Raw genomic sequence first — 17,368 nt, forward strand, 5'->3', positions numbered from 1 at the left:
TAGAAAAACCGGAGATACTTAAAAAACATCAGCAAACGGTTAGCACTTAACCGCAACAAAGATCCCACCAAGAAACCCTTAAGAGCGCGATCGGTCACTGACCGACAAAGGATAAGGTAACTGAGCGGCCACGACAACTACCCAAACACTTATATAAAAGTGCATTTTCTCGCAGCAAACAGATAAGCCCACCTAACAAGAGGAAACCAAAGCGGCATTTATTTAACCGCCAGCAGCTCATATAGAACTGCCACCAGTTTGATCTTGAAACTTAATCAAAACACTGGCATAGCGGCGTTTATTTAACCGCAATTATCTCACAAAAGTGATATCAAACAGATACACTTCAAGGTACTAATTTGTATACTTATTTCTCCAACATAGGTGTGTCCGGTCCACGGCGTCATCCTTACTTGTGGGGATATTCTCTTCCCCAACAGGAAATGGCAAAGAGCCCAGCAAAGCTGGTCACATGATCCCTCCTAGGCTCCGCCTACCCCAGTCATTCTCTTTGCCGTTGTACAGGCAACATCTCCACGGAGATGGCTTAGAGTTTTTTAGTGTTTAACTGTAGTTTTTATTATTCAATCAAGAGTTTGTTATTTTAAAATAGTGCTGGTATGTACTATTTACTCTGAAACAGAAAAGAGATGAAGATTTCTGTTTGTATGAGGAAAATGATTTTAGCAACCGTTACTAAAATCCATGGCTGTTCCACACAGGACTGTTGAGAGGAATTAACTTCAGTTGGGGGAACAGTGAGCAGTCTTTTGCTGCTTGAGGTATGACACATTCTAACAAGACGATGTAATGCTGGAAGCTGTCATTTTCCCTATGGGATCCGGTAAGCCATTTTTATTCAGACAGTAAATAAGGGCTTCACAAGGGCTTATTAAGACTGTAGACATTTTCTGGGCTAAATCGATTCATATATTACACATATTTAGCCTTGAGGAATCATTTAATCTGGGTATTTTTGTTAAATAATATCGGCAGGCACTGTTTTAGACACCTTATTCTCTAGGGGCTTTCCCTAATCATAGGCAGAGCCTCATTTTCGCGCCGGTATTGCGCACTTGTTTTTGAGAAGCATGACATGCAGTCGCATGTGTGAGGAGCTCTGATACATAGAAAAGGCTTTCTGAAGGCTTCATTTGGTATCGTATTCCCCTTTGGGCTTGGTTGGGTCTCAGCAAAGCAGATACCAGGGACTGTAAAGGGGTTAAAGTTAAAAACGGCTCCGGTTCCGTTATTTTAAGGGTTAAAGCTTCCAAATTTGGTGTGCAATACTTTTAAGGCTTTAAGACACTGTGGTGAAATTTTGGTGAATTTTGAACAATTCCTTCATACTTTTTCGCAATTGCAGTAATAAAGTGTGTTCAGTTTAAAATTTAAAGTGACAGTAACGGTTTTATTTTAAAACGTTTTTTGTACTTTGTTATCAAGTTTATGCCTGTTTAACATGTCTGAACTACCAGATAGACTGTGTTCTGAATGTGGGGAAGCCAAGGTTCCTTTTCATTTAAATAAATGTGATTTATGTGACACTGAAAATGATGCCCAAGATGATTCCTCAAGTGAGGGGAGTAAGCATGGTACTGCATCATTCCCTCCTTCGTCTACACGAGTCTTGCCCACTCAGGAGGCCCCTAGTACATCTAGCGCGCCAATACTCCTTACTATGCAACAATTAACGGCTGTAATGGATAATTCTATCAAAAACATTTTAGCCAAAATGCCCACTTATCAGCGTAAGCGCGACTGCTCTGTTTTAGATACTGAAGAGCATGTGGACGCTGATGATAATGGTTCTGAAATGCCCCTACACCAGTCTGAGGGGGCCAGGGAGGTTTTGTCTGAGGGAGAAATTTCAGATTCAGGGAAAATTTCTCAACAAGCTGAACCCGATGTGATTACATTTAAATTTAAGTTGGAACATCTCCGCGCTCTGCTTAAGGAGGTATTATCCACTCTGGATGATTGTGAGAATTTGATCATCCCAGAGAAACTATGTAAAATGGACAAGTTCCTAGAGGTCCCTGGGCTCCCAGAAGCTTTTCCTATACCCAAGCGGGTGGCGGACATTGTAAATAAAGAATGGGAAAGGCCCGGTATACCTTTCGTCCCTCCCCCCATATTTAAAAAATTGTTTCCTATGGTCGACCCTAGAAAGGACTTATGGCAGACTGTCCCCAAGGTCGAGGGAGCGGTTTCTACTTTAAACAAACGCACCACTATACCCATAGAAGATAGTTGTGCTTTCAAAGATCCTATGGATAAAAAATTAGAAGGTTTGCTTAAAAAGATGTTTGTTCAGCAAGGTTACCTTCTACAACCAATTTCATGCATTGTCCCTGTCACTACAGCCGCGTGTTTCTGATTCGATGAGCTAGTAAAGGCGATCGATAGTGATTCTCCTCCTTATGAGGAGATTATGGACAGAATCCGTGCTCTCAAATTGGCTAATTCTTTCACCCTAGACGCCACTTTGCAATTGGCTAGGTTAGCGGCGAAGAATTCTGGGTTTGCTATTGTGGCGCGTAGAGCGCTTTGGTTGAAATCTTGGTCAGCGGATGCGTCTTCCAAGAACAAACTCCTTAACATTCCTTTCAAGGGGAAAACGCTGTTTGGCCCTGACTTGAAAGAGATTATCTCTGATATCACTGGGGGTAAGGGCCACGCCCTTCCTCAGGATAGGTCTTTCAAGACCAAAAATAAACCTAATTTTCGTCCCTTTCGTAGAAACGGACCAGCCCCAAGTGCTACGTCCTCTAAGCAAGAGGGTAATACTTCTCAAGCCAAGCCAGCCTGGAGACCAATGCAAGGCTGGAACAAGGGAAAGCAGGCCAAGAAACCTGCCACTGCTACCAAGACAGCATGAAATGTTGGCCCCCGATCCGAGACCGGATCTGGTGGGGGGCAGACTCTCTCTCTTCGCTCAGGCTTGGGCAAGAGATGTTCTGGATCCTTGGGCACTAGAAATAGTCTCCCAAGGTTATCTTCTGGAATTCAAGGGGCTTCCCCCAAGGGGGAGGTTCCACAGGTCTCAATTGTCTTCAGACCACATAAAGAGACAGGCATTCTTACATTGTGTAGAAGACCTGTTAAAAATGGGAGTGATTCATCCTGTTCCATTAGGAGAACAAGGGATGGGGTTCTACTCCAATCTGTTCATAGTTCCCAAAAAAGAGGGAACGTTCAGACCAATCTTAGATCTCAAGATCTTAAACAAGTTTCTCAAGGTTCCATCGTTCAAAATGGAAACCATTCGAACAATTCTTCCTTCCATCCAGGAAGGTCAATTCATGACCACGGTGGATTTAAAGGATGCGTATCTACATATTCCTATCCACAAGGAACATCATCGGTTCCTAAGGTTCGCATTCCTGGACGAGCATTACCAGTTCGTGGCGCTTCCTTTCGGATTAGCCACTGCTCCAAGGATTTTCACAAAGGTACTAGGGTCCCTTCTAGCGGTGCTAAGACCAAGGGGCATTGCAGTAGTACCTTACTTGGACGACATTCTGATTCAAGCGTCGTCCCTTCCTCAAGCAAAGGCTCACACGGACATAGTCCTGGCCTTTCTCAGATCTCACGGATGGAAAGTGAACGTGGAAAAGAGTTCTCTATCTCCGTCGACAAGGGTTCCCTTCTTGGGAACAATAATAGACTCCTTAGAAATGAGGATTTTTCTGACAGAGGCCAGAAAAACAAAACTTCTAAACTCTTGTCAAACACTTCATTCCGTTCCTCTTCCTTCCATAGCGCAGTGCATGGAAGTAATAGGTTTGATGGTAGCGGCAATGGACATAGTTCCTTTTGCGCGCATTCATCTAAGACCATTACAACTGTGCATGCTCAGTCAGTGGAATGGGGACTATACAGACTTGTCTCCGAAGATACAAGTAAATCAGAGGACCAGAGACTCACTCCGTTGGTGGCTGTCCCTGGACAACCTGTCACAAGGGATGACCTTCCGCAGACCAGAGTGGGTCATTGTCACGACCGACGCCAGTCTGATGGGCTGGGGCGCGGTCTGGGGATCCCTGAAAGCTCAGGGTCTTTGGTCTCGGGAAGAATCTCTTCTACCGATAAATATTCTGGAACTGAGAGCGATATTCAATGCTCTCAAGGCTTGGCCTCAGCTAGCAAAGGCCAAGTTCATACGGTTTCAATCAGACAACATGACGACTGTTGCGTACATCAACCATCAGGGGGGAACAAGGAGTTCCCTGGCGATGGAAGAAGTGACCAAAATCATTCAATGGGCGGAGACTCACTCCTGCCACCTGTCTGCAATCCACATCCCAGGAGTGGAAAATTGGGAAGCGGATTTTCTGAGTCGTCAGACATTACATCCGGGGGAGTGGGAACTCCATCCGGAAATCTTTGCCCAAATTACTCATCTGTGGGGCATTCCAGACATGGATCTGATGGCCTCTCGTCAGAACTTCAAGGTTCCTTGCTACGGGTCCAGATCCAGGGATCCCAAAGCGACTCTAGTAGATGCACTAGTAGCACCTTGGACCTTCAAACTAGCTTATGTATTCCCGCCGTTTCCTCTCATCCCCAGGCTGGTAGCCAGGATCACTCAGGAGAGGGCGTCGGTGATCTTGATAGCTCCTGCGTGGCCACGCAGGACTTGGTATGCAGATCTGGTGAATATGTCATCGGCTCCACCATGGAAGCTACCTTTGAGACGAGACCTTCTTGTTCAAGGTCCGTTCGAACATCCGAATCTGGTCTCACTCCAGCTGACTGCTTGGAGATTGAACGCTTGATCTTATCAAAACGAGGGTTCTCAGATTCTGTTATTGATACTCTTGTTCAGGCCAGAAAGCCTGTAACTAGAAAAATTTACCACAAAATATGGAAAAAATATATCTGTTGGTGTGAATCTAAAGGATTCCCTTGGGACAAGGTAAAGATTCCTAGGATTCTATCCTTTCTTCAAGAAGGATTGGAGAAAGGATTATCTGCAAGTTCCTTGAAGGGACAGATTTCTGCCTTGTCTGTGTTACTTCACAAAAAGCTGGCAGCTGTGCCAGATGTTCAAGCCTTTGTTCAGGCTCTGGTTAGAATCAAGCCTGTTTACAAACCTTTGACTCCTCCTTGGAGTCTCAACTTAGTTCTTTCAGTTCTTCAGGGGGTTCCGTTTGAACCCTTACATTCCGTTGATATTAAGTTATTATCTTGGAAAGTTTTGTTTTTGGTTGCAATTTCTTCTGCTAGAAGAGTTTCAGAATTATCTGCTCTGCAGTGTTCTCCTCCTTATCTGGTGTTCCATGCAGATAAGGTGGTTTTACGTACTAAACCTGGTTTTCTTCCAAAAGTTGTTTCTAACAAAAACATTAACCAGGAGATAGTCGTACCTTCTTTGTGTCCGAAACCAGTTTCGAAGAAGGAACGTTTGTTGCACAATTTGGATGTTGTTCGCGCTCTAAAATTCTATTTAGATGCTACAAAGGATTTTAGACAAACATCTTCCTTGTTTGTTGTTTATTCTGGTAAAAGGAGAGGTCAAAAAGCAACTTCTACCTCTCTCTCTTTTTGGATTAAAAGCATCATCAGATTGGCTTACGAGACTGCCGGACGGCAGCCTCCTGAAAGAATCACAGCTCATTCCACTAGGGCTGTGGCTTCCACATGGGCCTTCAAGAACGAGGCTTCTGTTGATCAGATATGTAGGGCAGCGACTTGGTCTTCACTGCACACTTTTACCAAATTTTACAAGTTTGATACTTTTGCTTCTTCTGAGGCTATTTTTGGGAGAAAGGTTTTGCAAGCCGTGGTGCCTTCCATTTAGGTGACCTGATTTGCTCCCTCCCTTCATCCGTGTCCTAAAGCTTTGGTATTGGTTCCCACAAGTAAGGATGACGCCGTGGACCGGACACACCTATGTTGGAGAAAACAGAATTTATGTTTACCTGATAAATTACTTTCTCCAACGGTGTGTCCGGTCCACGGCCCGCCCTGGTTTTTTAATCAGGTCTGATAATTTATTTTCTTTAACAACAGTCACCACGGTATCATATGGTTTCTCCTATGCAAATATTCCTCCTTAACGTCGGTCGAATGACTGGGGTAGGCGGAGCCTAGGAGGGATCATGTGACCAGCTTTGCTGGGCTCTTTGCCATTTCCTGTTGGGGAAGAGAATATCCCCACAAGTAAGGATGACGCCGTGGACCGGACACACCGTTGGAGAAAGTAATTTATCAGGTAAACATAAATTCTGTTATTATAGTGTGATAAAAATCGCACCAACATACCTCTACATTTGATATATAGTTGTCTAAGATAAGATCTCAATTGCATAGCTGAACTTGAAACAAAGTATCCTATATGAACTATACAGCAACTATTGTTTTATCCACTATAAAATTGTATCTACAAACATTCTGTTAGAAATTACAACTTGTGATAAACCTAAAACTGTATAAATTATAAGATTTCAACGTTATTATTTTAATTTAATATATTTTTTATATATTATGTACATTTTTATACATAGAGACACCGGTGTCATTTTTTAAACTTTGAAGGAATTGTAATAATTTTTGTTTAACTGTACTTTTAGCATCACTACTATTGGGTAAATTTACCATAATCAAATAAAGGATCATATTTATTTCTTAAATAGTTTCGACATCCATTTTTTTCCAAAAGAGAATATAAAATTAGGACTCATCAAAACATTAACATATATTGAGCCCACATATTATCACACTATTTACAATAAGACACATTGGGAATAGCAACTTGTTTTGCGCCACCTACTACAACTAACTATAACTCTTTAAACTTTGGGATAAAGTTTACTTCAGGTGTGCTAGATTCCCCACCAGCTAGACAGTCTAAACCTACCAAACATTCAATAAAGTTATTAACCCCTATCCTGCTGATCCCGCACCTTGCCGCAAATAAATAAATAGTTTAACCCCTAAACCGCCGCTCCCTGAACCCACCGCAACCTATATTAAATTTATTAACCCCTATCCTGCCCCCCCTACACCGTCGCCACCTATAATAAATTTATTAACCCCTATCCTGCCCCCCCTACACCGCCGCCACTGTAATAAAATTATTAACCCCTAAACCTAAGTCTAACACTAACCCTAACACCCCCTTAACTTAAATATTAATTAAATAAATCTAAATAATATTTCTATTATTAACTAAGTTAATCCTATTTAAAACTAAATACTTACCTATAAAATAAACCCTAATATAGCTACAATATAAATATTAATTATATTGTAGCTATCTTAGGATTTATTTTTATTTTACAGGTACCTTTCAATTTATTTTAACTAGGTACAATAGCTATTAAATAGTTATTAACTATTTAATAGCTTACCTGGCTAAAATAAAAAGAAATGTACCTGTAAACTAAAAACTAACCTAAGTTACAATTACACCTAACACTACACTATACTTAAATAAATTATTCCTATTTAAAACTAAATACTTACCTGTAAAATAAACCCTAAGATAGCTACAATATAATTAATAATTACATTGTAGCTATCTTAGGATTTATATTTATTTTACAGGTAACTTTGTATTTATTTTAGCTAGTTAGAATAGTTATTAAATAGTTATTAACTATTTAATAACTACCTAGCTAAAAGAAATACAAAATTACCTGTAAAATAAATCCTAACCTAAGTTACAATTAAACCTAACACTACACTATCATTACATTAATTAAATAAATTACCTACAAATAACTACAATTAAATACAATTACATAAACTAACTAAAGTACAAAAAATAAAAAAAGCTAAGTTACAAAAAATAAAAAAAAAGTTACAAACATTTAAAAAAATATTACAACAATTTTAAGCTACTTACACCTAATCTAAGCCCCCTAATAAAATAACAAACCCCCCAAAATAAAAAAATGCCCTACCCTATTCTACATTAAAAAAGTTCAAAGCTCTTTTACCTTACCAGCCCTTAAAAGGGCCTTTTGTGGGGGCATGCCCCAAAGAATTCAGCTCTTTTGCCTGTAAAAGAAAAAAACAACCCCCCCCCACATTAAAACCCACCACCCACATACCCGTAATCTAACCCAAACCCCCCTTAAAATAACCTAACACTAATCACCTGAAGATCATCCTACCTTGAGTCGTCTTCACTCAACCGAGCAGCGATGGAACCGAAGAGGACATCCGGAGCGGCAGAAGTGATCATCCAAGGGGCGCTGAAGAAATCTTCCATCCGATGAAGTGATCCTCCAAGCGGCGCTGAAGAAATCTTCCATCCGGGCGAGGTCATCTTCCAAGAGGCGCTGAAGAAGTCTTCTATCCGGGCAAGGTCATCTTCCAAGCCGGGTCTTGAATCTTCATCCCGCCGACGCGGAACATCCTTCTTTCGCGCCGGACTACCGACGAATGAAGGCTCCTTTAAGGGACGTTATCCAAGATGGCGTCCCTTCAATTCCGATTGGCTGATAGGATTCTATCAGCCAGTCGGAATTAAGGTAGGAAAAATCTGATTGGCTGATTGAATCAGCCAATCAGATTCAAGTTCAATCCGATTGGCTGATCCAGTCAGCCAATCAGATTGAGCTCGCATTCTATTGGCTGTTCCAATCAGCCAATAGAATGCAAGCTCAATCTGATTGGCTGACTGGATCAGCCAATCGGATTGAACTTGAATCTGATTGGCTGATTCAATCAGCCAATCAGATTTTTCCTACCTTAATTCCGATTGGCTGATAGAATCCTATCAGCCAATCGGAATTGAAGGGACGCCATCTTGGATGACGTCCCTTAAAGGAGCCTTCATTCATCGGTAGTCCGTCGGGAAAGAAGGATGTTCCGCGTTGGCGGGATGAAGATTCAAGACCCGGCTTGGAAGATGACCTTGCCCGGATAGAAGACTTCTTCAGCGCCTCTTGGAAGATGACATCGCCCGGATGGAAGATTTCTTCAGCGCCGCTTGGAGGATCACTTCATCGGATGGAAGATTTCTTCAGCGCCCCTTGGATGATCACTTCTGCCGCTCCGGATGTCCTCTTCGGTTCCATCGCTGCTCGGTTGAGTGAAGACGACTCACGGTAGGATGATCTTCAGGGGATTAGTGTTAGGTTATTTTAAGGGGGGTTTGGGTTAGATTAGGGGTATGTGGGTGGTGGGTTTTAATGTTGGGGGGGGGGGGTTGTATTTTTCTTTTACAGGCAAAAGAGCTGAATTCTTTGGGGCATGCCCCACAAAAGGTCCTTTTAAGGGCTGGTAAGGTAAAAGAGCTTTGAACTTTTTTAATGTAGAATAGGGTAGGGCATTTTTTTTATTTTGGGGGGGTTTGTTATTTTATTAGGGGGCTTAGATTAGGTGTAAGTAGCTTAAAATTGTAATATTTTTTTAAATGTTTGTAACTTATTTTTTTTTATTTTTTGTACTTTAGTTAGTTTATGTAATTGTATTTAATTGTAGTTATTTGTAGTTAATTTATTTAATTAATGTAATGATAGTGTAGTGTTAGGTTTAATTGTAACTTAGGTTAGGATTTATTTTACAGGTAATTTTGTATTTCTTTTAGCTAGGTAGTTATTAAATAGTTAATAACTATTTAATAACTATTCTAACTAGCTAAAATAAATACAAAGTTGCCTGTAAAATAAATATAAATCCTAAGATAGCTACAATGTAATTATTAATTATATTGTAGCTATCTTAGGCCTAGATTTAGAGTTCGGCGGTAGCCGTCAAAACCAGCGTTAGAGGCTCCTAACGCTGGTTTTGGGCGCCCGCTGGTATTTGGAGTCAGTGATTAAAGGGTCTAACGCTCACTTTTCAGCCGCGACTTTTCCATACCGCAGATCCCCCTACGCCATTTGCGTAGCCTATCTTTTCAATGGGATCTTTCTAACGCCGGTATTTAGAGTCGTTTCTGCAGTGAGCGTTAGAGCTCTAACGACAAGATTCCAGCCGCCTGAAAATAGCAGGAGTTAAGAGCTTTCTGGCTAACGCCGGTTTATAAAGCTCTTAACTACTGTACCCTAAAGTACACTAACACCCATAAACTACCTATGTACCCCTAAACCGAGCTCCCCCCACATCGCCGCCACTCGATTAAAATTTTTAACCCCTAATCTGCCGACCGCCACCTACGTTATACTTATGTACCCCTAATCTGCTGCCCCTAACCCCGCCGACCCCTATATTATATTTCTTAACCCCTAACTTGCCCCCCACAACGTCGCCGCAAGCTACTTAAAATAATTAACCCCTAATCTTCCGACCGCAAATCGCCGCCACCTACGTTATCCCTATGTACCCCTAATCTGCTACCCCTAAGACCGCCGACCCCTATATTATATTTATTAACCCCTAATCTGCCCCCCTCAACGTCGCCGACACCTGCCTACACTTATTAACCCCTAATCTGCCGAGCGGACCTGAGCGCTACTATAATAAAGTTATTAACCCCTAATCCGCCTCACTAACCCTATCATAAATAGTATTAACCCCTAATCTGCCCTCCCTAACATCGCCGACACCTAACTTCAATTATTAACCCCTAATCTGCCGACCGGAGCTCACCGCTATTCTAATAAATGTGTTAACCCCTAAAGCTAAGTCTAACCCTAACACTAACACCCCCCTAAGTTAAATATAATTTTTATCTAACGAAATAAATTAACTCTTATTAAATAAATGATTCCTATTTAAAGCTAAATACTTACCTGTAAAATACATCCTAATATAGCTACAATATAAATTATAATTATATTATAGCTATTTTAGGATTAATATTTATTTTACAGGTAACTTTGTAATTATTTTAACCAGGTACAATAGCTATTAAATAGTTAAGAACTATTTAATAGTTACCTAGTTAAAATAATAACAAAATTACCTGTAAAATAAGTCCTAACCTAAGATATAATTAAACCTAACACTACCCTATCAATAAAATAATTAAATAAACTACCTACAATTACCTACAATTAACCTAACACTACACTATCAATAAATTAATTAAACACAATTCCTACAAATAAATACAATTAAATAAACTAGCTAAAGTACAAAAAATAAAAAAGATCTAAGTTACAGAAAATAAAAAAATATTTACAAACATAATAAAAATATTACAACAATTTTAAACTAATTACACCTACTCTAAGCCCCCTAAAAAAATAACAAAGCCCCCCAAAATAAAAAATTCCCTACCCTATTCTAAATTAAAAAAGTTACAAGCTCTTTTACCTTACCAGCCCTGAACAGGGCCCTTTGCGGGGCATGCCCCAAGAATTTCAGCTCTTTTGCCTGTAAAAAAAAACATACAATACCCCCCCCCCCAACATTACAACCCACCACCCACATACCCCTAATCTAACCCAAACCCCCCTTAAATAAACCTAACTCTAAGCCCCTGAAGATCTTCCTACCTTGTCTTCACCATACCAGGTTCACCGATCCGTCCTGAAGAGCTCCTCCGATGTCCTGATCCAAGCCCAAGCGGGGGCTGAAGAGGTCCATGATCCGGTCAAAGTCTTCATCCAAGCGGGGCAGAAGAGGATCTTCCATCCGATTGAAGTCATCATCCAGGCGGCATCTTCGATCTTCTTCCATCCGGAGCGAAGAGGCAGGATCCTGAAGACATCCAGCGCGGAACATCCATCCGGACCGACGAATGACTGTTCCTTTAAGGGACGTCATCCAAGATGGCGTCCCTCGAATTCCGATTGGCTGATAGGATTCTATCAGCCAATCGGAATTAAGGTAGGAATTTTCTGATTGGCTGATGGAATCAGCCAATCAGAATCAAGTTCAATCCGATTGGCTGATCCAATCAGCCAATCAGATTGAGCTCGCATTCTATTGGCTGTTCCGATCAGCCAATAGAATGCGAGCTCAATCTGATTGGCTGATTGGATCGGCCAATCGGATTGAACTTGATTCTGATTGGCTGATTCCATCAGCCAATCAGAAAATTCCTACCTTAATTCCGATTGGCTGATAGAATCCTATCAGCCAATCGGAATTCGAGGGACGCCATCTTGGATGACGTCCCTTAAAGGAACAGTCATTCGTCGTTCAGTCGTCGGTCCGGATGGATGTTCCGCGCTGGATGTCTTCAGGATCCTGCCTCTTCGCTCCGGATGGAAGAAGATCGAAGATGCCGCCTGGATGATGACTTCAATCGGATGGAAGATCCTCTTCTGCCCCGCTTGGATGAAGACTTTGACCGGATCATGGACCTCTTCAGCCCCCGCTTGGGCTTGGATCAGGACATCGGAGGAGCTCTTCAGGACGGATCGGTGAACCTGGTATGGTGAAGACAAGGTAGGAAGATCTTCAGGGGCTTAGTGTTAGGTTTATTTAAGGGGGGTTTGGGTTAGATTAGGGGTATGTGGGTGGTGGGTTGTAATGTTGGGGGGGGGGGTATTGTATGTTTTTTTTTACAGGCAAAAGAGCTGAAATTCTTGGGGCATGCCCCGCAAAGGGCCCTGTTCAGGGCTGGTAAGGTAAAAGAGCTTGTAACTTTTTTAATTTAGAATAGGGTAGGGAATTTTTTATTTTGGGGGGCTTTGTTATTTTTTTAGGGGGCTTAGAGTAGGTGTAATTAGTTTAAAATTGTTGTAATATTTTTATTATGTTTGTAAATATTTTTTTATTTTCTGTAACTTAGATCTTTTTTATTTTTTGTACTTTAGCTAGTTTATTTAATTGTATTTATTTGTAGGAATTGTGTTTAATTAATTTATTGATAGTGTAGTGTTAGGTTAATTGTAGGTAATTGTAGGTAGTTTATTTAATTATTTTATTGATAGGGTAGTGTTAGGTTTAATTATATCTTAGGTTAGGACTTATTTTACAGGTAATTTTGTTATTATTTTAACTAGGTAACTATTAAATAGTTCTTAACTATTTAATAGCTATTGTACCTGGTTAAAATAATTACAAAGTTACCTGTAAAATAAATATTAATCCTAAAATAGCTATAATATAATTATAATTTATATTGTAGCTATATTAGGATGTATTTTACAGGTAAGTATTTAGCTTTAAATAGGAATCATTTATTTAATAAGAGTTAATTTATTTCGTTAGATAAAAATTATATTTAACTTAGGGGGGTGTTAGTGTTAGGGTTAGACTTAGCTTTAGGGGTTAACACATTTATTAGAATAGCGGTGAGCTCCGGTCGGCAGATTAGGGGTTAATAATTGAAGTTAGGTGTCGGCGATGTTAGGGAGGGCAGATTAGGGGTTAATACTATTTATGATAGGGTTAGTGAGGCGGATTAGGGGTTAATAACTTTATTATAGTAGCGCTCAGGTCCGCTCGGCAGATTGGGGGTTAATAAGTGTAGGCAGGTGTCGGCGACGTTGAGGGGGGCAGATTAGGGGTTAATAAATATAATATAGGGGTCGGCGATGTTAGGGCAGCAGATTAGGGGTACATAGGGATAACGTAGGTTGCGGCGGTTTACGGAGCGGCAGATTAGGGGTTAAAAAAAATATGCAGGGGTCAGCGATAGCGGGGGCGGCAGAATAGGGGTTAATAAGTGTAAGGTTAGGGGTGTTTAGACTCGGGGTACATGTTAGAGTGTTAGGTGCAGACGTAGGAAGTGTTTCCCCATAGGAAACAATGGGGCTGCGTTAGGAGCTGAACGCTGCTTTTTGGCAGGTGTTAGGTTTTTTTTCAGCTCAAACAGCCCCATTGTTTCCTATGGGAGAATCGTGCACGAGCACGTTTTTGAGGCCGGCCGCGTCCGTAAGCAACTCTGGTATCGAGAGTTGCATTTGCGGTAAAAATGCCCTACGCTCCTTTTTTGGAGCCTAACGCAGCATTTGTTTTAACTCTCGATACCAGAGTTAAATTTATGGTGCGGCCAGAAAAAAGCCCGCGGAGCGTTAACAGCCCTTTTACCGCCGAACTCTAAATCTAGGCCTTAGGGTTTATTTTACAGGTAAGTATTTAGTTTTAAATAGGAATAATTTATTAAAGTATAGTGTAGTGTTAGGTGTAATTGTAACTTAGGTTAGTTTTTAGTTTACAGGTACATTTCTCTTTATTTTAGCTAGGTAAGCTATTAAATAGTTAATAACTATTTAATAGCTATTGTACCTAGTTAAAATAAATTGAAAGGTACCTGTAAAATAAAAATAAATCCTAAGATAGCTACAATATAATTATTAATTATATTGTAGCTATCTTAGGGTTTATTTTACAGGTAAGTATTTAGTTTTAAATAGGATTAATTTAGTTCATAATAGAAATATGATTTAGATTTATTTAATTAATATTTAAGTTAGGGGGGTATTAGGGTTAGTGTTAGACTTAGGTTTAGGGGTTAATAATTTTATTACAGTGGCGGCGGTGTAGTGGGGGGCAGGATAGGGGTTAATAAATGTATTATAGGTGGCGACGGTGTAGGGGGGCAGATTAGGGGTTAATAAATTTAATATAGGTTGCGGCGGGTTCAGGGAGCGGCGGTTTAGGGGTTAAACTATTTATTTGCGGCGAGGTGCGGGATCGGCAGGATAGGGGTTAATAACTTTATTATAGAGGGCGGCGGTATAGGGGGGGCAGGATAAGGGGTTACTAGGTATAATGTAGGTGGCGGTGGGCTCTGGGAGCGGCGGTTTAGGGGTTAATATGTATAGAGTGGCTTGCGGTGGGCTCCGTGAGCGGCGGTTTAGGGGTTAATCATTTTATTTAGTTGCGGCGGTGTAGGGGGGGACAGATTAGAGGTGTTTAGACTCGGGGTACATGTTAGGGTGTTAGGTGTAGACAGCTCCCATAGGAATGAATGGGATGTCTGGCAGCAGCGAACTTGTACTTTCGCTATGGTCAGACTCCCATTGATTCCTATGGGATCCGCCGCCTCCAGGGTGGCGGTTTGAAAACCAGGTACGCTGGGCCGTCCGGCGAATCGAAGTTTACGTCACAAAATTCTACTTTTGCCGGTCTCTAGCCTTTGATAACTAAGGCGAATCAGCCTCGCCACAAATACGCTGCGGAATTCCAGCGTATTTGAGGTTGACGGCTTGATAACTAGGCCCCTTTATCTTCAGGCAAAAACAGAATTTATAAATTCTTCTTTATTTATTAATTTCTCTTGTACCCACATGGGGCAAAAAGCTACAGCATTTACCTTAGCAGCTTGGCTTAAAATGAAGGTCAATTTGGATGAATTAGTGCCAGATTTTTAATAAACCTATTAAAAACAATGGCACTTTAATTCAATAAAATTGACATTTCACTCCTTTTCTTCAAAAACTTAACTTTTAATCCTGACAGCCACTGCAGCGATTCCCCCGGCCGTCGGAAGCCTCTTCTTACATCAGAAATAACGAACCCAGCTTCCTCCAATCACGACTTTTGGGGGATCATGGCCTGATGCATCGCCGTGATTGGAGGAAGCCGGATTCATCATATTGGACCTGCGAAGAGGGCTTGCGACGGGCGGAGGAAGCACTGCAGCGGCTGTCAGGATTAAAAGGTAAGTTTTTGAAGAAAAGAGTGAAATGTCAATTTTGATGAATTAAAGTGCCCATTGTTTTTAATAGGTTTATTAAAAATCTGGGCCCTAATTCATCCAAATTGACCTTCACTTTAAAGCTTTGATTTGTAAAGTATACTTTGTAGCAGGGAAGTCTCCCCCAGAGTGAATTACTGCTCATTCTACTAGAGGAGTTGCCACTTCTTGGGTTTTCAGGAGTGAAACTTTCATTAAACAAATTTGTAAGGCAAATACTCTTAGCATACTTTTATCACATTTTTGACACATTAGCCTCCTTTGAGGCTGTCTTTGATAAGGAAAGTTCTGCAGTCTGCTGTGCCTGTTTAGTGTCTTTGCAAGCCTCAACTGTTATCCCACCCTATTTCATGGTGATATTGTGGACTTCACAGCTTGAGTATAAGATCCCACATGTGATAGCTAATGTACTCTCACAATCTTATGAAAACACAAAATGTTTGCTGATAAATTAATTACTTTCATGATGGTGAGAGTCCACAAGACCCTCCCTTGCTTATTCAGTACAGTTGGTGACATTACCAGTTTGCACTTAACCCTGCTAGATATTTCCTATTTTTCTAAAATACTCTCTTCTGTTGGCCATATGTATGATACAGGAATCATAAGTAATGGAAGCTCTGTTATGTTGGGTGTTTTCCCTCCTACTTGTGATTTGGACTTTAATGCCACATCTGATGGCTCATGGACTCTCACCATCATGAAATAAATCAATTTATCCAATAAGCATACATTTAGTTTTTTCCCCACCAGTAAGTCGCACTATTCTCGGCTTGTGTCTTTGATTTGTTTTTTGTGTTCTAAAAAAGGTAAATACTAGCCTATATTTTTATAACATCTATTAGCTTTCTGATTGCAATAAGTCCTATCTTAATTATGGGACTATCCAAAAGTATTAAAAATGATATAAAACTACATTTACATTGCATGTATAAGCTGTATAATGACATGTAAATATTGCCTAAATAACAAAAGACGTTGTTTACACTTTTGTCCCATCCCCTCTCCAAGCTGTCCTATTTTACAGATGCAAATATCCAAATATTCCAAAATCCAAACCTTTTGTGGTCTTAAACAGTTTGGATAAAGGGTTGTGTACCTGTATATGTGTATATGTGTTTATATATATATATATGTGTGTGTGTGTGTGTATATATATATATATATATATATATATATATATATATACGTGTGTGTATGTTTTTTATATATATATACATATATATGTGTGTGTGTGTGTGTGTGTGTGTGTGTGTGTGTGTATATATATATATATATATATATATATATACGTGTGTGTATGTTTTTTTATATATATACATATGTGTGTGTGTGTATATATATATATATATATATATATATATATATATATATACATGTGTGTATGTTTTTTATATATATACATATATATGTGTGTGTGTATATATATATATATATATATATATACGTGTGTGTATGTTTTTTTATATATATACATATATATGTGTGTGTGTATATATATATATATATATATATACGTGTGTGTATGTTTTTTATATATATACATATATATGTGTGTGTATGTGTATTCCATATCAGTTCCTTGGTTTTATCGTAGATGAATCCTTTATTTCCCTATATCATTTTCTGAGGAAGTCATTAAGTGTCTACCTTTCTTCTTTCAGGTCATTATGACAAGTGTGTCTTTGCTCTCCGAGAAGAGAATAAAAGTGACCTTTCAATGGTTCTGAATTACATCTTCTCCCACGCTCAGGTCACTAAGAAGAATCTCCTTGTGACTATGCTGATTGTAAGTGACCTCACAGGGCAGAGATAGAAATTGCTTTCTGATATCTACAACATAAGCACTTTCTAGGGTCCTGGCTT

The 17,368-nt window shown here is 40.0% G+C and overlaps 1 protein-coding gene across 1 annotated transcript in view; it reads left to right on the forward strand.

Moving 5' to 3' along the window:
* The window catches only part of ACACA (acetyl-CoA carboxylase alpha), a 1,007,059-nt gene that overhangs the window by 277,112 nt on the left and 712,579 nt on the right, over window positions 1–17,368 (forward strand). The window contains exon 24 of the mRNA XM_053706820.1: window positions 17,167–17,291. Within this exon, the coding sequence (XP_053562795.1) occupies window positions 17,167–17,291 (125 nt within the window). The remainder of the gene's footprint in view (window positions 1–17,166; window positions 17,292–17,368) is intronic.

Source organism: Bombina bombina, chromosome 3, assembly GCF_027579735.1.
Source record: "Bombina bombina isolate aBomBom1 chromosome 3, aBomBom1.pri, whole genome shotgun sequence".
Lineage (NCBI taxonomy): Eukaryota > Metazoa > Chordata > Amphibia > Anura > Bombinatoridae > Bombina > Bombina bombina.